Genomic DNA, 26084 nt, shown 5'->3' with positions numbered 1-26084 from the left:
TGTTTTACGATTTTTTGGAGGAGCTTGCCATATTTGTTTACAAATACGACAGTATGCGTGTCATGTGTTAAGACAGCGAAAGGAACCTGTGGCCACTGTAAACAGTGCCACAAGCTCCTCCAAAAAATCGTAACACAACACACACACAAATGTCATACTAACTAATGTAAATCCACCCGATGATGGAGGTTTAAACCTTTGAAATGCGTTGTAGAAATAAATAAAACAATGACTGGTAACAGTAAACTTGTTGTTTCATTTAACCACTTATTATTTATTTCCAGTTCATTGTTGCTTCATATTGGTGTTTTTTCTGTGAAGCCACTGTTTCTGGGTGATCGTATTTTGTATTTGGGATAGCCATCAACTCTGTTTTGTTTGTCGTGAAAGTATGGTTTTGGGCCATGGAACATGTTTTTCACTGCTATGTTGTACAGTTCCGGGTCTTCTTGTGGATTGGGATAATCAGCTTGGATTATTTTGTCAATATCTGGGGGATTAATTCTGTTGTGAAGACGTATGAGATTGTTTGAGTTGAGGCAGTCCTCATTTTTGCCATTCAGTTGTGTACATCCAGCACCTAATAGTTCCAGAGATGCGGTATTTTGTGATGACTTCAATAAATGTCATTTGTTTTTGTCGGAAATCTAGGGCTGTTATGTGGTGTCAATTCATGGGGGCTTGTCTGTACCTTAGTTGTTTTTTGATTTCTGGCTGCAACGAGCTGAATGTGACTGTTATGAAGAGATCAGGTTGTCCATATTTTCTTTTGTACAAGGTGTACGACTTTGCTTCTGCCGTTTTTTTCCCCAACATTTGAGGCTTTAATGAAACAAATTGATTACACATGTATCATTTAAAGTATTTTCCATCACTGGCAACTACTTTCTCCCATCTTTCGGGCAGTGTACGAATCCCGCGTCGAAAAAAATGTTCATCTTTTGAAGCAATCCATGAATCGATCAAATTTGTATTCTTTATGAGATTGGAAGTGTTGGTCAGCCAGGCAATGCGCCATTGATCTAAACAGGTGATAGTCAGAGGGAGCAATGTCTGGAGAATACAGCGGGTGGGGTAGGACTTCCTATTTTAAAGTTTCCAAGTACGTATTGACCTCTTTTGCAACGTGGGGTTGAGCATTGTTGTGCTGCAAAATCATTTTATCGTGCCTCTCGTGTATTGCGGCTGTTTGTCTTTTAATGCTCTGCTCAAACGCATTAATTGTGTTCAGTAATTAGCACCTTGGTTCTAACACTTCATAGTACACGACGCTGAGCTGGTCCTACCAAATGCAGAGCATGATCTTGGAGCGGTGAATATTAGTTTTAGCATTTGACGTGGAAGCATGGCCGGTATATCCCCATAATTTTTTGCATTTAGCGTTATCATAATGAACCCATTTTTTGTCCCCGATCACAATGTGATGCAGAAATCCCTTCAGTTTTTGCCTCTGAAGCAACTGTTCACGAACACACCAACACTGTTCAACGTCTCTTGGTTTCAGCTCACATGAGACCCAAGTTCCTTCTTTCTGAATCATGCACAAAGCATTGAGACGTTTTGAAATGGCTTGCTGTGTCACTCCCACTAATCATGCCAGTTCTTCTTGAGTTTGACACGAGTCTTCACTCAGCAATGTCTCCAGTTCTGCATCTTTGAAAACATTCTCTTTTCCACCACTACGCCGGTCTACGACGTTAAAATAACCGTTCTTGAAGTGTTGAAACCACTCAAGACATGTTCCTTTCACTAATAGCGTCCTTACTATATGTACTTGAGAGCATTCAATGAGACTTAGCCGCCGTTTTCTACATATTGAAACAAAATAGTAATACCTCGCGCAAATGATGAGAATTAGGCTTGTAAACTGACAATGATTGCATCTCGAAGGGGGATGTATTCTTCAGAGAATAGTTGCTTCTTATTAAGTCTTATTTAAATCACTGTTTCAATTCTATTTTTGCATACATATCTACCAGGAATTGCTGGGATAAACGGCGAGTGTTGAGAATGTGGTTGTATGTTTTATTGTCTCTGATCAGTAAGTGGTAATCGTAGAACTCCTTGGAATTCACTTTTTTTTGTTTTTGTTTCTACGCCTGTTTCATGTTGGATTTGTTTCACATTAAATTGATATCTGTCCCCTCTGTGCAGAAATATTAGTGGATATTGGAGGGTATCATATGAATGGTGTCTCTGCAGTGTGTTGTAGTGCTTCTCTTCTTCATTGTACAATTGTCACAGCTTGTGTTTTCATGGTTCATAGCTACAATGGCGACTTTGTCTATCTGAGCTGCATTAAATTGATGTTCACATTCTCCGTGTGGTCTTTTGTCAGTTCGAATTATAACTTTATAGTCATCAGGAATCATTTGATCTAGTGCTGTTTAGAATATGTGAATCAGTTGATTGTATTTGTGTAAGATGTTGGACTACTTCTTGTCTTTATTTATTTATATACTTGTTCCATAGATCTGTACATGTGAGCAAGTCACTCAGATCTGGAACGTGTCAATATACATAATAAAATACATAGAATAAAGACATTGTTATAGTATTAATAACAGTGCACAAAAGTCATACTTAGTAGCTTAAAAACTAGTCAACATAAATGTGAAGATAGCAGTTTCATATTTAGGGCATTATTGCATTTATTTTAACCTTGAACAGTAATCAAAACTTCCCACTTTGGGTTTAAAAGTGACCCAAAAATGGAAATGAGAAAAACAGGAATTTTTACATTAGGGCATTATTACCTTAGTTTAACAGTAAACAGTGTCAAAAAATTTAAAAACATCTTTCAAATCTGGGTTTTACTTATTTCTCTGAAAGAATTCCTCTAGTGAATAAAGTGAGGTCTCAAGTAAATAATTTTTCAAGCTACGTTTAAATACTGATGTACTACTCCTTATACTTTTGATGCTGTTGGGTAGGGAATTGAAAATTTTCGTTCCAGCGTACTTTACCCCTTTCTGAATAAGTGTCAAGTTCTTTAACTCACAGTGGAAATCCTCTTTTCTTCTGGTGTTATGTTCATGATGTAGGCAATTCGTTTCAGACAGAGTGGGGTTATTTATTATGAAGCACATCAGTGAATATATGTACTGAGATGTTGCTGTCAGTATTTCAAGTCGTTTAAAAAGATTTCGACATGAGGTTCGTGGGGGTACACCACAAATGATTCTTATTGCTCTTTTTTGTGCTGTGAGGATTTTCTTTGCAGCAGGTGTATTGCCCCAGAATATGATGCCATAACACATGACTGAATGAAAATAGCCGAAGTAAGCTGACTTTGAGATGGTAATGTCATTGAAGCGTGACAAAATTCGTAAAGCAAATGTTGCAGACGTCAGCCGTTTTAGTGTTTGTAGAACGTGATGTTCCCAGTTCAGCCTACTGTCCACGTATACACCTAGGAATTTTGATAAGTACACTTGCTTTATCATCTGATCATTCTGTGTGATAACTATTTCTTTTGGGTTTTTGTGGGTTGTCTGGAACTGGATAAAATTGGTTTTTTTCGGGTTTATTGAAAGGGAGTTAATACTAAACCAACCCAGAACTTCTTTAAGGATATCATTGACCTCGGATTCTAAGTCAGTAGTTGACACATTATCCACCACAATGCTCGTATCGTCAGCGAACATTGTAAATTCACACTGCTTATTGATGGATAAAGGCAGGTCATTAACATATATGAGGAACAGCAAGGGCCCAAGCACTGATCCCTGTGGCACTCCATGCTGCACAATTCCCCACTCAGAGTCCACTATATATTGTGATGCACTATCTGAAACATCTAGAATAATCTTCTGCTTCCTATTTTCGAGGTACGATTTTAACCAGTTCCCTACAGGTCCTGTAATTCCATAATGACAGGCCTTCTTGAAGAGTATCTGGTGATCTACACAGTCGAACGCCTTTGATAGGTCGCATAAGACACCAATTGGCAGCCTCTTGCTGTTTATAGACTCTAGAACATCATTTGTGAATGAGAAAATTGCGTTATCTATTGAAACTCCCTTTTGAAAACCAAACTGCTGACTGTTAATGATGTTCAGGTCACCAAGGTGTGCCACAATCCTGTTGTACAGAGCTTTTTCTAGGACTTTTGAAAATGTTGTTAATAGAGAGATAGGGCGATAGTTTGACACATTTGTAGCATCCCCTGCTTTGTACAGGGGCCTGACAACAGAGTATTTCATTCCGTCTGGAAACACTCCTTGTTGCATGGATGTGTTGCAGATGTGAGACAAAACTTCGGCCACTTCACTACAGCAAGCCTTCAACAGCTTGCTTGAAATATCGTCGATACCAGCAGAATGTTTATTTTTCAAAGACTGTATGATTTTTTTTGATTTCATTGGCAATAATGGGAAACACACTTATTTGACTGAAAGGTTCTGGAAAATTATTTTTCATTATACAGGCAGCTTTATCTACAGAACCATAGCAACCTATCTGTGTTGGGACAGTTAAAAAATGTTGGTTAAAGATTTCAGCAATTTCCTCACTATTAGTTATCTCTGAGTTGTCAACAGTTAAAACAATATTTTTGTCTTTGGTGTAGTTTACAGTCCCTGTTTCTCTCTTCATCACATTCCAGATTGTTTTAATTTTATTTTCAGAACTAGTAATTTCAGATGCTATACACATACTTTTAGAGTTTTTAATTACTTTGGCAAGAATTTTACAGTAGAGTTTATAATGTTTTAGCTGAGCAGGGTTGTTAGAAGTCATTGATGCTATGTAGAGTTGTCTTTTTCTCTGACAGGAAGCTATGATGCCCTTAGTGAGCCATGGTTTTTTTTTGCAGACCTAGCAGGTTGGACCCTGTATGACTTTTTTGGAAATACACTTTCAAAGGTACCTGCTATCTCATTTGTGAATAAATTGTATTTTGAATTAGCAGTTTCTGCTAGATAAACAGGTGTCCAGTCAGTATGCTGAAGACATGATCTGAACGTTTGAATAGCTTCCTCACTTATTTTCCTTACTGTTTTCCATCTAAGTGAGGTGTCACTCAGAGGAATTCCCAAGCTGTTGAAAGTAACTCGTCCGTCATGGTCAGACAGACCATTTATAACCATTTCAATATTAATGTGGTTGACTTTACTCTGATCAACAAAAATGTTATCAATGAGAGTACTGGAAGAGGTTGTGGTTCTGGTGGGCGAGCTAACCACGGGAACAAGGTTGTACGTGCCCATGAGATTTTCAAACTCCACCTTGCAGGGAGAATTAACCAAGAAATCTATGTTAAAATCCCCAACAACTACCATGCCCCTATTTTTTCTACTTAAGTACAACAAAAGAGTATTTAATTGTTTAACAAACACTTTAAAATTATCAGATGGTGCCCTGTAAACTGCCACAACTGTTGATCTGGAGACAGTGTCTGGCACCTCTATAGCACATACTTCAAAATGTAGCTCAAAGCAAAATCTTTGTACATCTATTGCCGTGAACAAGACATTGTTTTTTTACATATACAGCTACTCCTCCTTTGTCCATATAGTTCCTGCAATAAGACGTTGCCAAAACATAGCTGGGAATAGGGACCACTTCAATACCAGCAGTGATGTGGTGTTCTGTTAGACACAGAATGTGGGCACTGTTTATACCTTTTGTGTCGTCTTTATTTGCTGTGAACTGATCCAGCTTGCAGTATAGGCCTCTTATGTTCTGATGAAACACTGTTAGCTTTTGTTTGTCTTTAATTGTATTGCTGTTTGAGTGAACTTTCGTTTGTGTATTAATTACTTGTTGCAGATTTTTGTTACTGGACCAAATCCTGCTAGAGTTGGACCAGCTCACTAGTTTCCCTCGTTAGTTAGGGCTATGACTGGTCTGCTTTCATGATCGTTGTTGTTTAGGCCTATTATTTCATGAAAAGCTTTTCCAATGTCTGCTGCTAGTTTATTTTTGCCAAACTGGTTTAGATGTAGTCCATGCTTTGTGAAGCAGTGTCTCTCATACCTGTCTGTATCCAGTAGTGTCACATTCGTAAACTTCATAGTGCAAAAGTGTTTCAGTTTACTATTCGTTAGGCGAATTTCTCTGTTCACACAAGACCAGTCTGCCAGGTCATATCTCGTGGGCACAGTTGTTAGTATTATGTTTGTATGCTGTAATAACTGCAGCAATACGAGTAGCTTTTTAATGAAAGTGCTGGCCTCGTTGCAATAAACATCGTTTGCTCCTGCGATTATCGCAACACAGTCTTTTTCCGTGAATTTAGCACATTCTGTGTGTATGCCTTCTACCACATTCACAAATTTTGCTCCTGGTTTAACAATTGCTGATATACACGAACCATCTTGAGTGAAGTTCGACATGCATGTCGAAATATTGCGAGCATGACTGTCTCCAAAAATTTTTACGTTATTTTTCCGTTGTGTTTGTTTACGTACGCGGTCGGAACTTTTTCTTACGCTACCACGCGTGTTTTGTGTACACATGTTGCCGTCAACTACAATTTTAGATGCACTGTTTTTGTTATTTGAATTATCACGGTTTATCAAGCACTGAACTTTGTCCACTGTTGAGGCTTCTTTATTCACTTGTGGGTTTCCTTTCTTGTATATAAATGTGGCGTCGTCGACGGTTACGTTTTCACGACGTACATAACACCGATCTACACACACTGTCGAAGCACTACTGTTTTGTAGAGCTGTATATCGGTCTTGGAGGACAGCGTATTTCACTTCTAGCACTTCCATATTGGTTTGTAGCATTCGGATTATTTCGTCCTTATTTTTGATAATGTTTGAAAATTTACTTTCACACGCAGCTGCTATGCACGGCCCACAGGTCCACAAATAGTCATCAGTTACGAGTTTTAAGTTGATCTTGCAGCAATTTTCATGAAACCAGTACTTGCAGGTTCTACACTGAATTCCTTTACAAACTTTTCTGATACACAATTTACAATTACTATTACTTTTATCTTCATAACTGGGAGCTGAACCTACACATACTTTCTCTATCGGCGCCATCTTGATCCGCTGGTACTTGTGCATTGTTGATCAATTTCTGATTCTTTATTTCTGATGAAATGTACTTGCAGAAATTTATGGTCTTCGATGGGTGGTGGTGGTGGTGGTAATGATCCCATGTTGTGATAGATTTGTCCTTGAATGGAAAAAAAAGTCAATTTCATCTTTGTTAGTATTGATCGAACAGATATCGAAAGAAGTCATTTGGAAGCAAGCGTTGTACACACTTACATTTTGAAGAAAGTGTTTTGATTCTGAATTTTCCCTGTCATGTAATGTAAAAATTCCTTGCGGAGAGGTTTCCAGTGATGGTAATCGAATTTTTCCATTCATGAAACAGAATTTTTTTTGCATTGCAAAATTGGCAGATGTTACACATTTTTGTGATTATGACATGTTTGTCTTTGTTATATTCTTTTGTTGGGTTGTAGTGGAATGCTTCATTTGTGAGGTTGTACTGTTTACTTGCCCTTGTCTGTACTTCTCAGAGGATGATATTTTCATGGCTGGGTTAAGTTCACAGTCTTTTATTATTAGATTGTGTCACAATTCTTGATTGTTCAGTCCATCATTTCATTGTTCTTTGGTTTCTCTGCTTGTCATGGTGTTCATTGTCGTTCGTTGGGAACTTAAACATGCTTTGAGCTCTGTGTCTGTTTCATTTTTCCTCTGTTCTTATTTTCACCATTTTGCTTCAGAATTGGCAAGACCTCTTTTACATTTGCGCATTATCTAAAATATAAATTGAATCAACTTTTTATTGACAAATACATTAAGTACACTTCACACACTTGTCACACTTTATTTTCGATTATGTTCAGTCGCTGCATCACTTTGACTATTCACACTGTTCTTTTTTGTTCACTCACTGCACTACTTTTCCAATTCCTTCCTTCCTCACTGATAAGAAATTGACGTTCGAACTCACGATGTGTCTTGCTTTATATACACCTAATGGTGGGTAGCCCCACCTGTGGCAAATTCCAAAACATACAAAAAGGCTTTGAGTTGTCCGCAATGTTTAGGAGTGTTCTAGAATCTTCCCAAATGTTCCAGACTATTCCCAACATTCCAAATCACCACGGATCATTGTGTTGTGGTATGTTCTCAAATTCACTCAAATGTTCTGGAATGTTTTAGAAATTTTTGTAGGGCAAAACTTCCCAGCCATTATATCTTCAAAAGGACACCTTTAAGGTAAAAACGGGAACCTTCTTCATGGATGGGAGATAGAGGGCTACCACACCATATAACTCGCTTCATCATATCAGGACTCACTTCAGAGTTTTAGTGGCACATGCATTGTGCACTTACTTGTGTAATATATATTGATCATTATTCCATATAAACTACTGCTTATGGCTGGTATGTAGCTCAGCTGACTCTCCTCCCCTTCTTTTCCACTCACCATTAATTTATCAGGAACTTCTTGAAAGCAATCTTCCTCCTCACATCTGGAATTCTGAGGGAATTTTTCCAAGTTTGAGTAGCCAGTCTGTAATCTCACAATGCTGCCCAAGATAAGGTTCCAGTAGAGGCTGTGTACAATTGTTTTCTCTCAGATGTGTGTTTGTATTGCATGGTACAGCATATGATACAGACACATTCCCATGTGTGGATAGTAGAATCAGATATGTCAGATTTTTTCTTGCTGGAGAGGAACTTGACCAGTGAAATGCAAGATCACAAGTCATAAGCAGAACTTACGATATTCAGTATTCGAGTATTTTTTTTTTGGTCAAAGCCTGTATTTTGTGGTTTTTATATTATAACGCACATGCTGTTCATATACAGTGTGTCTCACCTAACTCTGCCACCTCAAATATCTCTGGAACAACAACAGATATTCAAAAATGGTTTTCACCAGCATGAACATACAACAGGGGCTTAGGAAACCAAATACTATGCGAAATTTTAAAACGTAAAAAAATACTATTTTTAACACAAACTTGCGTATTTTCAGTTGGACACCCCCTATTCTTTCGCATGCAATCAATAGCATGAAAAATCACAAAAATCATGGCGCTGGTTGCATCGCAATATGTCAATTACGTCCCAAGAAATTGCGAAGAGAAGTTGACGCTTGAAATAAATGAAGCACACAGCTAGTGCACGTCCTTAGACTCAAGCGTGCACCTCACACTGCCTGCATCAGGGGCTCATACAATGGGAAGGTATGCACAATCCACAAAAATAAACAAGTAACACATCCAACGCAAAGTTACATTTTTCAAATTGTAAACATAGGTTTGTTCTAGCGAAATGACAACTAGAGCTACAGTTAGATATAACACACTTTAATTCACATTGCTAAACACATTTACTGGTGCTATGTTGTGCATTACATCCAGTATAGAAAATACACCTACATCTTGACCAATGAAACTGTGTCACTTCAATACACGTTTGCAGACGGGTAACGAGAGAGAGTTGTGCAGATTATGGAGTTTCTACAGATATTTCCGCATACGCCACAGTAATATGATGTTGCATGCCCCCTACTGTTGTTGGGGGGTTCTTGATACACTGTCTCTCACTGTGCCCCAGAGAAAGAAGTCTAATGGTGTCAAGTCGGGACCGTACTGGCGATCGCACAGTACCTCCCTGCCCCATCCACCTATTTGGAAATGTCATATCTATAACCTCTCTGGCAACTTTTGCATTGCGTGCGGGACATCCATCATGTTGGAACCACATTAATAGACGAGTTTCCAATCCTAGGTCCTCCATGAGGAGCGCGTGGGTGTGTTGAAGAAGTGGTGCATATCGCTGTCCATTCAATGTTCCATGGTAAAAATAGGGACCTACAACACAGTTAGCAATGATACTGCACCAAACATTGACACTCCACTGTCATTGATGAGCAACTTGGCGAATCCTGTGGGGATTTCACACAGATCAGTAGTGCATGTTCCACAGATTCACATTACCATGATTTGTAAAAGAAGCCTTGTCCATAAACAATGTATTGCTTAGGAATTTTGGATTACCTTGCAACTGCTGAAGTGTAAAATGGCAGAATGCAATGTGGGATTAAAAGTCATTCCCGTACAGTTCTTGGTGCAGTGAGATACGGAACGGATGAAACCGATGCCGATGAAAGGTTCTGCACGCACTACTGTGGCTTATTCCTACACCTCATACAATTTCTCGTACACCCACCAGAGGACTGTGTGCTACAGCGGCCAGAGCAGCAATTTCATTTCCATTGCCAGTCACTGGCGCTGTATGTCAACGTTTTGTGGGAGCCCAGCTTCCTGCTCCCATGAGTGTCTTGCAGTTGTTGTCAATGGTTTGACATGAAGGATACTGCTGATCTGGGTAGCGTTCAGCATACAGTGTCACAGCTGCGGTTGCATTTCTGTGAAATATCTAGTTTTCTTCATTACTGAAGGCCGGCATATCGACTAGATGACAGCAAATGTAACAAGCCACAAGAAAACAGGTTTTAATGTGATAGTGTTGTGAATTACGTTACAGTATGAGAGCAGTTCAGCAGACCAGATTAGTTGACACTTCTACACTGAAGGTAGAGCGTGCCATAGTGATACTGGTATATTTATGGCAGGATATAAGCGCCAGTGCAGGCAACCCCTTCCCTGAGCACAGTACTACATGCGATGCATTACGTCAGAAACTGTGACACTGTTACTATCCTTCACAAGCCACGTATTTCAGAACGTATGAGGTTTGGAGAAGTGAAACAAAGTGTGTTACCACTAATCGTACCTCTAGTTGTCATTTCACGACAATAAACACTGTGCGCAGCACATCCATCATTCTGATACCACATTATTTGACGCATTATAATAGGTGGACTGGTTCAAGTAAGATACAGCTCAAGAAGGGGCTAAACTATCCCCCTTTAGGAGTGCCATTAATGAGATATGGGCCAATGATGTGTTATCATACAATACCACACCATACATTAACACTCCACTGACGTAGTACGTCAATCGCATCATGATTACCGGCAGCGTGCGGTGCACTCTTGAGTCTCAGGACGTGCGCTACCTCTGCGTTTCATTTATTTCAAGCGTCAACTTCACTTTGCATTTTCTCGGGGTGTAATTTACGTATTGCGATGCAACCAACGCCATGATTTTTATGATTTTTTCCATGCTATTGATTGCATAGGAAATAATAGGGGGTGTCCATTGAAAAATACGCAAGTTTGTGTTGAAAAAAAGTATTTGTTTACACTTTAAAATTTAGCATAGTATTTGGTTTCCTAAGCCCCTGCCATACGTTCATGCTGGTGAAAACTGTTTTTGAATATCTATTGTTGTTCCAGATACATTTGAGGTAGCAGAGTTAGGTGAGACATCCGGTATAATGTTTCAAACTAGCAGCATGTTAAAGACTACTTGTAAATGCATTGCTTTGGTACAGTTTATGATAATAAAAGACAGTAAGTGACATATTCTTGGTTAAAGGCTTTACATATCACTGTGATTTGGTACATGCAACTGTTGAGAGCAATGAAAAGAAAATCTGTCATATCGAAGGGCATTCTTGAAGAAACTTAGTGTCCACAATCTTCAGGTAAGATAATAAGAGGTATTTCCTCTCGCTGGACACAAAGTAGACTAATATTTTCTCTGAAATGAGGACAAAAGTGAATTAGGAGATGTAAAATAACAAATTAAAACCAATAATAAAACGTAATCAGAATAACATTGAACTTACCGTATGAGTGTCCATCCAGTTCTCCACAAAAAGGAATATATCTCTTTTCCAGTTCTGGATTCTTTCTGTCCAAATTTTCAACCATTTTGTTTTTGGTTTTTACATGTACTTCATCATTAAAGAACGTGTGAGTGACAGCTGTTATGATAGATACCACAAATGATGACGTAAGTTCCTTAAGGCTGCCTTTGAAATCATGGAATCTATTCTTTCGTGATATCGGATCTTACAAGAAACAGGGATCCAGAAGAGGAGCTTTTATAGCTCTGTTGCACTGAAGGCACGAAAACATATTAATTTTTGACTCTTTAGAAAACAGATCCACAATTCTTTAGGAAGTGTGAAAATTACTAACATTGATACTTTCCTAGTTTACATACTGTTATGTCAGGGCTGCTCGTTATACCACATATGTTACATTCAAATACACTTTTTAAAATGAGTTCATAATGTGATGACAGCATGGGAAATACAACTCCTTGTCCTGTTTATGTAGTGGTAAGGTACATGCCCCTTAAGATGGGGTTGGGTTGGATTGGGTTGTTTGTGGGAAGAGACCAAACAGCGAGGTCATCGGTCTCGTCGGATCAGGGAACGACCGGGAAGGAAATCGGCCGTGCCCTTTCAGAGGAACCATACCGGCATTTGTCTGGAGCGATTTAGGGAAATCACGGAAAACCTAAATCAGGATGGCGGGATGCGGGATTGAACCGTCGTCCTCCCAAATGCGAGTCCAGTATGCTACCCACTGCGCCACCTCGCTCGGTCCTTAAGATGGCCAGTGTTCGAGGCAGTTGTATCGCTGCAGAGATTTTGGACATTGTCTTCAATGCGTAAAGAACATTCGCTTGTTCTTTGCCAGAACCATTGTGTAATATTAGAATGTCAGTGAGCTGTTTACTGTCTCCAAATGTAGCACTGATTGGAAGTCTTTCTTCTTTTGGGTCATAGACATTTAATTCTGGTGACTGTTTACTATCCCAAAACATCATTCTTGAAAGCTTTTTTTATTGTTTCAGACACTTCTCCCCTTTTCTTCTGTCTGAATATTTTTTGAAGCAGAGCTGTTCAATATTGCGACCAGTTGCATATGCTGCCACCTGAAGTATGTATATAGAGTCTCTTACATCCAGCTGGCGTCTATCCAAGACAGATGCTAATTTTTAAGTAATAAAATATTTGCTACATCATCTTGCAGCATTCTTCAATGAACTACTCTCAGAAGTATGTTGTCAGAACTCACCATCACCAACATCAATTTCATCTTAACGTGAAAAAAGGTTGAGTCATTAGGTGATGAAGTAAGTACAGCAGAAGATCTAGAAGTAGATGTTCTGTACTTTTGTTTCACTTGCCTTTTCTCTTCTTCCAATTTTCTCTGCCTTGCCTCCTCTTCTTGATCAGTAAGTATTTGGTCTATTCCTGCAAGGCAGCCTTTTCGCCCTAGCTGTATCTATCGAAGTAAAAACGTCCCGTCTTGTTCCATCTTGATTGTTTGTAGAGTACTAGCATGTGAACTCAAATAATTATCCGAAGTATTTATTAACTTCTCTTCACAACGCTTAAAAACATTTGGACACTTTCTTTGCAAATTTCTCCACTCTAAAAGCAACTTCATAAGTTTTTGTGAATGATCCTGAATAGCTCTGCCAGAATTCTCTTTTTCTTACGAAAATAATGTATTTGCAAACCACAAGATTAGCACTTTCACTAATGGTTAATTTTACTTCCCTTATGTTATAGAATAAAACTTACAACATTTGTCTATTTAATGGTAATTTGTATCCAATTACTTGGGATTTTATCTTGCCTGTCAAAACACACGCTCCCTTGTGCTTCATTATTGATGTAACATCTTAGACAGCGAATGGGAAATATGTGTGACACAAATGGTTCCGTCAAACGGGGTAATTTCGGGCACCGGGGCAAATTCGGACATGATGGCTTATGTGCTCTTTACCACTGCATAGAAACAAAGAGTTACTTATTTTAACGTCCATGCATCAGTTATTTTAAGCGCAAGATTGCATTTATTGCTTTCTACAACTTTTATTTTGCGTCAGTTGTTTCCCTAGGTGAATAACTGACGAACAGTTTCAGTGTAAAAAATCCATGCATTATCGTAAAGTGGAAACTTTCTATTGCTGCGCCGATCGGGAAGATATTGTAACTGTAATTGTCGATGTGCTCAGTAGCTAACAGCATTGAGACAATTTCTGTAAAAGTTTGTCGAGTTTCTTGTGCAAGGTTATAAAATAACGACAGTTTTTGTAAAACTGTGTACTGTGATTTTGGACAATGCCAAGAACGTAAAAGAGCAGGAGGCTACAGTACGGTGTAATTACGACACGGTTCTTTTAGATAAAGCTATTCTTGATATTCAGAGGGGTAAATTACCGTACAAAAAAAGCATGTGATTTGTATGGTATTTCTATATCAACCCTACAAAATAAAGTGCAGGAAGCACATCCGAAAAAAATGGGAGGACAGCCAGTACCAAATGAAGAAGAAGAAATGTTAAAGCAAGGTATCTTGAGTGCTGCACATTGGGGATTTCCCTTTACTAAATTGGATATTAGATATTTAGTTCAAGGCTGCCTTGATAAATCTGGCCGAACAGAGAAGAAATTTCATAATTTGCCAGGAGAAGAATGGGTGCATTTATTCCTCAAACGACAGTCAGAAGATTTTTCCGTTCGCTTAAGCGAAAATATTAAACGAGCTCGTGCAGAAGTGAACAAAGAGACTGTTAAGATGTTTTTCTCCAATATCAAGGCAAAGCTGGAAAATCTCCCACCTAGCAACACGATCAACTATGATGATGAAACCAACATGTCAGATGATCCAGGCAAGCAGCAGATAATTACAAAACGAGGGAGTAAGCATGCTGAAAAAGTGACTCATCAAAATCTAGTGTCTCAATAATGATGGCAGCTAGTGCTGATGAAACTTCCTGGGAGATTAATACTGTGTGCCAGTCCGTCACGCATTTTTAACCTGTCAGGAAGTTTCATATCAGTGCACACTCTGCTGCAGAGTGAAAATCTCATTCTGGATGGTAGTGCTGATGGTAAACTGCTTCCTCCGTATGTTCTGTACAAATCAGAGCATTTGTGGGCACGTTGCAAGAAGATGGACCACAAGGAACCCGTTTCAGTAGGAACAAAAGTGGATGGTTTGACCTGCCAGTATTTGAAGACAGGTTCTTTACAATCGCTTTGCCCTATTTGAAGAGGGAGACAACTTATCCAGTCATGATTGGAGACAACTTATCCAATCACGTGTCTTTATATGTTATTGAAGAGAGTGAGCGGAACAATATTTCATTCATTCTCCTTCCCCCCAATAGCATGCACCTCCTCCAACTGCTCGATGTAAGCTTCTTCAGGCCAATGAAAGTAGCGTGGCGAGCTGTATTAACTGATTGGAAGAAACACACTTGTGGGACCATTTCCAAGGATGCCTTCCCATCTCTTCTGAGGAAGACGCTGACTAAAATTTCAGCGAACTCCAAGGAAAACATAAATGGTGGATTTCGCGCCACGGGCCTAATCCCTTTTGATCCAGATCATGTCTTACGAAAATTGCCTGATAATGAGGAGAGTCAGCAAAGCAGTGCAGACACGTGGTCTTCCACTTTTGAATAAATGCTCAAAGAAATTCATTATCCTCCAAATAAGCTTGGTAGCTCCCACCGCCACCGCAAACTAGAAGTTCAACCTGGAAAATCAATCACTGGCTGAGATTTTCAAGGAAACGAAAACAGTGCTGAAACAAGTGACAGTGCTTCTAGTACTAGTGAAAGTGAAAATGACACATCATCCAATGAAGTTTTACTGCTGAAAGAAGAGGCTTTTCTTGTTGCAGAACGCAAATATAAATGTGGAAACAAGGAGCAAACTAGGCAGTATGTTGGTGCTACGGAAGTAAGTGCGCAATTCTTGCGCCCACACGAGAACAGTAAAAATATATTTGTGTTTTCTAATGTCCCCGATGGAGTCACAATACAAAAATTGCAAATTTCGAAAATACTTCCAACACCAGTTGAGAAAAGAGGAATGTTCATTTTTCGAGAAGATGTGCTTTAGACTCAAAGACAATCGTTTATTTGAAGTGTCTGCAACTTAATTTAGAATGATGAGTGAGAAAAATTATTTTGACCTTTTAATTAAATTACTTTGTTTGTTTCTGTCTGTTTCTGATATTTCATTTAAGAACTGTAAAAAATTTTTATTTAATTTATTGCAAAATAAAAACTTATCTGTAATATATAAAATTCATTATATCATTCCATATCCCTTATTCGTAACAAAGGGCTACCTTAAAATATGTAAAATGTCACCAAAATCAAATAAAAAACGTGTATAGTTAAAAGAAAGGCAGTAACTGTCCTAATTCGCCATCTATATACTGTAACTTCAGACAGAGATTTAAGACGCATGTGTCCGAAATCACCCCAATCCATGGGGTAACTTCGGACACTTTATTTAACTGTCTCAGATAAATATACCTACACATATACTTTCTGGTTCTGGGATATTTTATTCGTTACACATATACCCTACCACTTCCATAACAAACAATTTAATCTAACAATATATATGAAAGTTACAGTCAAAATAATGACAAAACCATCCGAAATCACCCCGTTTGATGGTAACAAATAAACAACTGATCATACAATGTAAGCTTTCACGGCCGGTATTGTCTTCACTTAAAACTTCCGGGCTGATAGGCCGTGGTCGAAGTATAAAACTCTCTCCTGACGTTTCGTCTCCGACTGCGGGAGACATCCTCGGAGGTAAAGCGGCGAACTGCGAAGAGAACTCGACGAAGCGCTGATTATATAGGCAGTACAGAGGGTGCCACAGTCGATCACGTGGCGTCGGCTATGAGATTGTCTCTGGTAATGCCAACATTCTCGATTGAAAGTAATCGATCGTCACGCTTGCGGTGCAATGCTGACATCCAAATTTTATCCAGTTTAACACCTTCGTCTTTCCTGTTAAAATTATTACGATGTTTATCAATCTCGATAGCCTCTCTATACAAGCGTGCATAATAATGTGAGGTTTTTGATATGACGCTCGTCTCGCTGAATTTTATTTCATGATCACCTTCCTGGTAAACAGGTTCTGCTACGGCCGATTTATCCGTGTGACCCAGGCAGCAATTCCTCTTATGTACAACAAGACGGGTGTTCACACTTCTCTTTGTGGTGCCGATGTAAACCTGTCCACAACTACAAGGAATTTTATATACCCCCGGTGTAGCCAAAGGGTCTCGTGCCTCTTTTGCCGACCTTAAAAATTCTTTTATTTTTCTGGTGGGTCTGAAAATAGTTTCCACCCCATACTTGCCTAAAACTTTCCCAATGCGGTCTGTGATCTTACTAAGGAACGGAAGAAAAACTTTGACCTTGGACGACTGTTGTTCGTCGTTACTCCTGATTCTCTGCCTAGAGTGAAGTGCTCGATCTATATCCTTGCTAGAATAGCCATTCTTCACGAACGTTGACCATAGATGTTCAATCTCATTTTTTAAATAAACAAGTTCACAAAGTTTGTACGCCCTGTCTACCAAAGTTTTCATTACACCTCTTTTTTGTCTAGGGTGGTGGTTTGATTCTTTGTGTAGATAACAATCAGTATGTGTGGGCTTTCTATGCACCTTATGGCCCAACGTTCCGTCCCGTCATTTAATCACAGACACATCCAGGAAGTTCAATTGCCCATTCCTTTCCGTCTCCATAGTGAATTGGATTTTCAGATTAATGCTGTTTAAATGTGTTAGGAAGGCATCCAACTCCTCTGCTCCGTGTGTGCATACTACAAACGTGTCATCGACGTAGCGATACCATCTGGCTGGTCTCTTACAGGCAGTCTGCAACGCCCGTTGTTCAAAAGTCTCCATAAATAAGTCAGCCACAGCAGGACTGAGAGGACTGCCCATAGCCACCCCGTCAATCTGTTCATAAAAGTTATTATTGTATTGAAAGTAGGTTGTGGTGAGGCAGTGTCGGAATAATGCCACAATATCGGTAGGAAAAATATCCGCTATGCATAAGATAGCTTCGTTTACCGGAGTCATGGTAAATAACGACACAACGTCAAAACTGACGAGGATATCATCCGGGCCCACGCTCGTTTCCTTAACTTGTCAATGAAATGAGCTGAATTTTTAATATGACTGTCCGTCCTACCAACATAAGGCTGCAGCATTGAGGCAAGGTGTCTAGCTAACTCGTGTGTTGGTCCGCCTATAGCGCTGACAATTGGCCACAACGGAATCCCAGGTTTATGAACTTTGGGTAAGCCATAAAGTCTAGGTGGATATGCTTCTGTTTTACAAAGCAGCTTCTTATCGTCGGAGCGGTGTAATGAAAACTTTGGTAGACAAGGCGTACAAACTTTGTGAACTTGTTTATTTAAAAGATGAGATTGAACATCTACGGTCAACGTTCGTGAAGAATGGCTATTCTAGCAAGGATATAGATCGAGCACTTCGCTCTAGGCAGAGAATCAGGAGTAACGACGAACAACAGTCGTCCAAGGGCAAAGCTTTTCTTCCGTTCATTAGTAAGATCACAGACCGCATTGGAAAAGTTTTAGGCAAGTATGGGGTGGAAACTATTTTCAGATCCACCAGAAAAATAAAAGAATTTTTAAGGTTGGCAAAAGATGCACGAGACCCTTTGGCTACACCGGGGGTATATAAAATTCCTTGTAGTTGTGGACAGGTTTACATCGGCACCACAAAGAGAAGTGTGAACACCTGTCTTGTTGAACATAAGAGGAATTGCTGCCTGGGTCACACGGATAAATCGGCCGTAGCGGAACATGTTTACCAGGAAGGTGATCATGAAATAAAATTCAGCGAGACGAGCGTCATATCAAAAACCTCACATTATTATGCATGCTTGTATAGAGAAGCTATCGAGATTGATAAACATCGTAATAATTTTAACAGGAAAGACGAAGGTGTTAAACTGGATAAAATTTTGGATGTCAGCGTTGCACCGCAAGTGTGACGATTGATTACTTTCAATCGAGAATGTTGGCATTACCAGAGACAATCTCATAGTCGACCCCACGTGATCGACTGTGGCGCCCTCTGTACTGCCTATATAATCAGCGCTTTGTCGAGTTCTCTTCGCAGTTCGCCGCTTTACCTCCGAGGATGTCTCCCGCAGTCGGAGACGAAACGTCGGGAGATAGTTTTATACTTCAACCACGGCCTATCAGCCCGGAAGTTTTAAGTGAAGAAATAAACAACTGACTGTGCACCACGTGAGCATACTGAAATGCAGAGGTTACTTCAGCGCAACATCTGCGAATATTGAGAAAGATCATGTTCCTCAAGAGAGTTTGCACTCGGATCAGCATAGGTTACAGTGTTTTGATAACAACGAAATTTTATACAGCTATTTTTTAGAGTCATTCAAACCGAACTGGAGGGTAGGCACTCAAAAATATTGAAGTCCAAAAATAAGGGATCACCCTAATGTAAATGCTCAAGGAGAACTTCAAATCAGTAATTTTCACAAGCAGTCACAACTTGTCTCTGAAAGTATATGTGCAGGGACGGCTGAAAGGGTTCAGGAAGGACAGCTTAATGTTATTGGTGAAGGATCACACTGCAGTATGCGTACTGACAATACAAGGTGGAAGCTACTATTGTACTGACAGTAGGATCTGTCCTGATCACGGAACAACATTGGCGAGTGCTGGACACCGTGCAGCAGTTTTTGTGTACTTTCAAATGTGGAGGGAGGAAAGATAGACCAAGTGGCCTGTGGTAAAATACCATTCGACACCAGGATTATTCATCACTGTTGTTGGGTGAATGACGGATACTCCTAGAGGAAGTGGAGAAGATTCTACAAACTGATGTGGGTGCAGTTTAGATGTGACAGTAATATAATTTGCATCCAGTGAAGGTATGTCAATTAAAGGCACTAACATGTCAAAAACTTATCAAAAAGTGTCATTTGCAGTACAATTAGTTGTAATTACATATCAGTTAATGATATATTGGTGTTCAAAGCCTTTATTACACTATAAGTTCAGAGACATAGATTTAAACTGAAACTTCGTACATATAGTGTAGTGGGTAGAGGTGTGGAATTTTACTTGAAAGGTTGCCAGTTTGCATGTTGCTTTCTGCATATATTTTTTTAATTCATTTTCATGTTTTGTAATAGGTTCTGGAATTTTCTTATAAATTTAACTATATTGTGTTCTGTAATATTCAATGTTATGTATACAGGGTGTCCCAGGAGGAATGGTCAATACCCTGGGATATGACAGGAGTGATCATTTGAAGAAAAAGAAGTCTAGTAAACAAGGGCTGTAAAATGATTACCTTAAGAGCTATGAGTACTTCATCATCTATACTGTGAAACAAATATCTCCTACTGCAAGCTCTTTGCTTTCCACATTTTGAGAAGTAGTACTATGGACCAAAACAAGACAAAAATGCCTAGTGAACATAGACTGTCCAGTGCATTGCTTAGGAGCTATGAGTACTTCATCTTCATTACTGTGAACAGTTTGAACTTGTGACTGTGTTTCTCAAACCACTCCATCACACTCCTGGCCTTGTGACACCGTGCATTATCTTTTTGAAAAATGCCACTGCCATCGGGAAACATGATTGTCGTGAATGGGTGTATGACGTCTGCAACCAGTGTAAGAGACTCCTTGACCACACAATGCCTTGCTTGAGTGTCACTGCACCCACAGATGCCCATGTGAATGTTCCCAACATGTGAATATTGGGAATATTCATATGGGCATCCATGAGTCCAGTGGAGTGTAATGGAGCCACCGCCAGCTTGTCTGTGTCCCATGTATAGGCTTAGGTTTTAATCTGTGACACTGGTTTTTGAGAGTTATATCAAGCTGCTTTGGCAAATTGATGTTTTTAGTTCTGGACTCATGTACCATAAATATAAAAAAATGTTGCAAAAATCTGATAGGCATGTGGTTTCCTTGTGAGATGAGAACAACTTACTGAGCTACCAGAAAGAAATAAAAACGAAAGAGAGAAAGAAATATGCAAATAAAAAGAAAAGCAAGAAAAAATAGATTGGCGAAAACACTTTTGATTTGGAGGGTTTGGTAGTTGTAACTATTTCAAGGCATAAAATGTATTGGCTGTTGGGAATTGGATACTAACTTTTGTTTAGGTTTTGTGAGTGCAACTGTCGACAAGGGATTTGCTTGCTGCTGCAAGTATTCTTGTTAATTAGAAGAAACAGAAAGTTGTTAGGGTGGTATATCATTTATGATGATATTCAACAGGTGCCACTTTCCCATGAATTTGGTGTAATTAAACAGCAATTACTGTTAGCTGAAGACTTTGTACTGCCTCTCCAAGCCTCTGAAGCCTCCATGTTCATATTTTATAACATATGTATTGTATTTCCATAATATATTTATTATAAATACTTTGATTTTCAGGAGTAAGAGGCTTAGGGGGTCCCAGTCTTTATCTGCCATTACAGCTGCCTTAAGAGATGAGGAGGAAGAATCTGAAGATGAAGGCCTTATAGAAGAAGATACTGCAGAGGACACTGACAATCCTCGTTGGCAGTTGTATGAGACCATAAAGAACAATACAAATAACCAAGGTAAATTGTGGTTTATGATTCTGAAATTGGTATACAAACTTCTTTCTTTTGTTTACTGTTGTTTTTTCTTTGTTGTAGGCCACCTCTTAAGTGAACCATTTTGGAAATTACCATCAAGAAGATATTATCCAGACTACTATAAGGAGATAAAGAATCCTATATCTCTTTCTCAGATTCGAAAAAAGCTTCAGGTAAGGAACCTGGTACAATGTTTGCCTCTGAGATCATTTATTGCCATTTTGTGTGTTCTTTAGGTACTGGCAGTTGGATCGGAGAGGGGTATTGCTTTTTGTGTCTGCTGATAATCTGGATGACTTTTGAGGGGAAAAAAGTTGTTAGCAGGCAGCATCTCGGGCATGTATTTGTACTGTCCCTCAGATATACAAAGACAACAAGCATTTGGGAGCTCACTTTGGTGTACTTTTATTTCCTTAGCATCGGTGCAGCCAAAATGATTTGACCCAAAATCTAAAAACCTCTAGTGGGTCAAGTGGACCACTGAAAAATGCAGTTGTCAACTGACAGTAAGAGTGTAATCGATCACAGGGTACATCCATACCAAAATACACGAGGGTTGGAACATTAATAGTGGCAACAATTTATTTACAGCTCGTACAAAATATATATGTGTTTCAAAGTTTTACTGACCTTCAAAGTAGTCACCAGCATTTTGCCCCTCCACCAACAGAAGAAACCATTTGTGATTGGTGGGCTAGTAAATAAGAACTGGAATAAAAAGAAAATGAAGAAGACTAAATCTGCAAAAGAGGATTGAATGCAAAATGACCAAAACTAGATGATGATGCATTGAAATGGATTTAAGGACACTGACAAAATGGCATTGAAATTAGTATGAAAATGATTCAAATACACACTCGTAAGCTAGTGTTACAGTGGAACTTAACAGACTTTAAGGGCGGAATTTGTTGGTGCTGCAGGTTTATGAAGCATCATGGACTTAGTATGCGAACCAAAACCAAAATATCTCAGAAAATGCCACAAGAGTATGAAGAGAAAATACTATTATTCCATCGCTTTATTATTCAACATCGAGAGAAACCCACGTGTAACCAAGCCAAATAGTGAACATGGACAAAACTCCTCTGATGTTTGGTGTGCCAAGCAACAGAACTGTTGCCATGAAAGATGCTAAAACTGTAATTATAAAAACAAGTGGACATTTATAATGCACTACACTGTTGTCCTTTCATGTTGTGCTGATGGTATTAAACATAATCCAGTGAACATTTTCAAGCCCAAAACATTGCCAGAAACTTCTGAAATGCCACCAGGTGGAGTTGTTAAACTACATGACAAGGGCTAGATGGAGTATGCTGGTATGCAATTAGGGATTGAGGGAGAAGGAAAGGTGCTTTATTGAAGAAGAGTTCTCTAGAATAAATTTCTTTTATTTGACACCTGTCGTCACAAACTTGTGACCATAGATGTGAAAAAAGAAGTTTGTTGTAAATTTTTGGGTCACAGTTCCATTCGTGACCGTGTCACAGCTTGTGAATTCTTCTCTTCTTGTGCTGGATCAGTTCAGTGTCGAAAAATTCTGTGAAAGATAAATTCAGACAGGGAAATACATAGCTTGATGTTTTTCTGGGAGGATTTACTTCACAATCGCAACTGCTTGATGTCTTGATAAATAAAATATTTAAAGTGTATGTGATAGAGGACTGGAACAAATGGATGATGGATGAAACCCACCACGAATTCACACTGAAGGGAGCCTTAAAACAACTTGCAATCAAAGAAGTGTGTCAATGAATAAAACAGTCATGGTCTAGAGTGAGGGAAGGCATTATTGTTAAATCTTTCAAGAAGTGTGGCATAAGTAATGCTCTTGATGGCAGTGAAGACCATCCTGTATATGTATAGGACAACGAAAATGACGAAGAAGAAGAAGAAGAAGAAGAAGAAGAAGAAGAAGAAAGATCAGATGACAATTTTCAGGGATTTTAAACTGGCTTTGCAATCAAATAATAAAAAAGGTTAAAAACGTCTTTTTTTAAAAAAATTGCTTAAAAAATTAAGGTGTGTGTCAATTGCTCTCATGATCTTGCCACGTAGAATCAAAACTGAAATATTTAGGAAGAAAAAGGTGTGGGAGATCAGTCCCCAAGGGATAATCTTATGCGGAATGGAAAAAAAAAAAAAGATACAAATCGATGCAGCTGCATGAATGTGACATTCAGTGGTTAAGAGTGCCTCCTGTGTTGACATATCCACTCAGACGCAGACCAGCAGTGGAAGCACAGATACATCCTCCTGTAAGTATAATTGGAAAGTAAACATTACTTCCACAATAATCAGTTGCAAGCAGACCCGTCCAACAAAGTACTGAGGGTGCTAAAATGCAAACTACACCACAGCAAAGAGTGGCAGTATCAGCAATTTATTGCTCCTTTCATAATTTTACAGTGTTATAGTTTGTCAGCTTAGTACAGGGGGAACACAATTCATAGGGAAATACACATAAATAGACAGATGTGTTTAATGGGAGGACAGGACAATGATTGGCTCTTATCCTGTTGAAGGAACTATCCTGGTTTTTGTTTGGAGTGTTTTTGGTGGAACATGAACAACCCTCCTGAATCTAAGGCCGGTGCCTTAACAAAAGTATTACCTCAGTCAGTTACACAAGACGTGCAGTTCTCAGACATTTGAACAGACTTGCAACACGTCAGCTTAATAACATAAACAATTACTGTGCATTGCTCATTTAGCATTTTGATGCTTTTCAGTGCACACCAACCCCACAAACTTGAAGAGGACTCTTGGGCCACAACAGTGGTACCACACATCTGTTATATCTCCATATGCTCCCTTCTATCTGTCTGAGAAACTGAATCTATATCCCCATATGAGGTGTAGATGCTGAAACATTAATATTTTGCACTAGCAATTACATTTTTTTGTATTAATAACCCCTACTGTGAGTTCTCTGTGTAATCTTTAACTATATAATGTGCAGCATTTGAGAGTTATGCTTTGATTGTCTTTTTAAATAAATGTATTTTAGTTATCTCTTTCACACTCTTGGGGGATTTTTTATTTAGTTTAAATCCTTGGATAAAAATGCTGTTCAGAATTATTTGTGCATTTTGCCTTGATATATCAAACGATGGAAACTCCCTGGTAGAATAACAACAATATAAATAGGATAGATTACCACTCCTAACATTGAGGAGGCATTGTGCGGCAGAGTGGCACATTTAAAAGTAGACAAAGCTGTTGGAGAAAATCCTCCTCCAGATTTGGAAAAAAAGAGACAAACTTTCATACACGCACAGCTCACACTCATTGTCTCTGGATACAGAGGAGCAACAGGAGTGAGCAGTGATCTCACTCCTGCTTGAGGCGGGTAATGGTGAAACCTATGTGAAAGGAGGCCTGCGACTGCCTCTGCCTCTGGCAGCATCACAGGCTGACTGCTGAAGTTACAGACGTGATGGCACACTCAGCCCTGGATGGAGATCCCAGTACGAAATTTTTGTGGAACTGGATAAAATTTGGTAAATTGTGTATTTTACGCAGATTATGTTACACTGGAAAGGAACTGAGAAGGATGAATAAAAAATTTAAACATTTTTCAGCATTTTCACTCATACAACTTATTTTCAAGATGGTTACTTTCTTTAGTTTTGGGCTTTCGTGAAATCTGCGGTCATAAAGTGTGACCTAATGTCAAAAACACAGGTTTTATATCACTTATGGAAAAACAGATGTCCAGAAGAGAACATTAATAAGGAAAAGAAATATGCATTTGTATTGAAAATGTAAGTAACTTCTGTCTGATGTTCCTTATTTTAGAATAATTGTTTGTGAAAAAATTTTCCCAAAATATGACATACTTCTAAAACAGCTTCTGTCACTCTTTTTCTAAAAGTACAAGCCCCCGAAAAGCAAGACTAGTCAGCCATCATTTTCAGAAGTATTTGAACATTTCTCTATTATTTGTGCTGTTTAGGAATGAGGGTTCAAAGTCATTAAGACACCACTACACAGCTTGAGTAAATATGAGTTGAGGTAACTGTTTATTCTACTTGCACTGGCTACAAAAGTTTTCCTTTTATTGCGCCCAGTTATCAACAACAATAATAATAATAATAATGTTGCAGCCCTTTGTTGCATTTGTTTGGAACATACGCCTCTCTGTCTTTCCTTGTCATCGCACCATATTTCCTTCTCCATTTGCCTTTCTCCTTCACACATGCCTTCACTCTTATGATGCATCTGTGTCTTGGTTTTTCCCTAGGTCTTTTGCCTCCTGTTGTCATTTCATTAGCTTGTCTTGGTATCCTGTCAACATGTCCACACCATTTCAATTATGTCTTTTCTATGGTCTCTCGAATCGCTTCTTTATCACTACTTTTCACCATGCCATTCCTTACCCTACCCACTATTCTGCCTCTTCGAAATTTCATCTTGCTAGCCTGTATGCTGCTCACTTGGCTTATCTGCAGTACCCACATTTCTGATGTTACTGGTACATCTTTGCTCCATGCAAGGCTTCTTATCCTCTGCAGGAATCCATCTGCTTGCATTCACCTTTCACTGATCTCCTTATGCATCCAGCTATCTTCCTTTTGATCCCCAAGTACTTGAAACTTTCACCTTGTCCTCTAATACTTACGTTTGATGCTGGTCTCATCTCATCATTTGCTGTCATCTTCACTTCACTGTTCTTTGCATTAAATTTCAATCTATACTGTCCAACCTCTCCCTCCCCACGAAATAATAATCTGAATAAAATC

General features: G+C 39.0%; 1 protein-coding gene across 1 annotated transcript in view; it reads left to right on the top strand.

Annotated features, from left to right (window-relative positions):
* LOC124804605 (protein polybromo-1) overlaps window positions 1–26084 on the top strand; it is a 334390-nt gene that overhangs the window by 76290 nt on the left and 232016 nt on the right. Inside the window, exons 8-9 of the mRNA XM_047264803.1 lie at window positions 21152–21321; window positions 21400–21512. Coding sequence (XP_047120759.1) covers window positions 21152–21321; window positions 21400–21512 — 283 coding nt within the window. The remainder of the gene's footprint in view (window positions 1–21151; window positions 21322–21399; window positions 21513–26084) is intronic.

Source organism: Schistocerca piceifrons, chromosome 7 (assembly GCF_021461385.2).
Source record: "Schistocerca piceifrons isolate TAMUIC-IGC-003096 chromosome 7, iqSchPice1.1, whole genome shotgun sequence".
Lineage (NCBI taxonomy): Eukaryota > Metazoa > Arthropoda > Insecta > Orthoptera > Acrididae > Schistocerca > Schistocerca piceifrons.
Note: the sequence above shows the minus strand (reverse complement) of the source record. Positions and strands in the feature narration are given on the sequence as shown.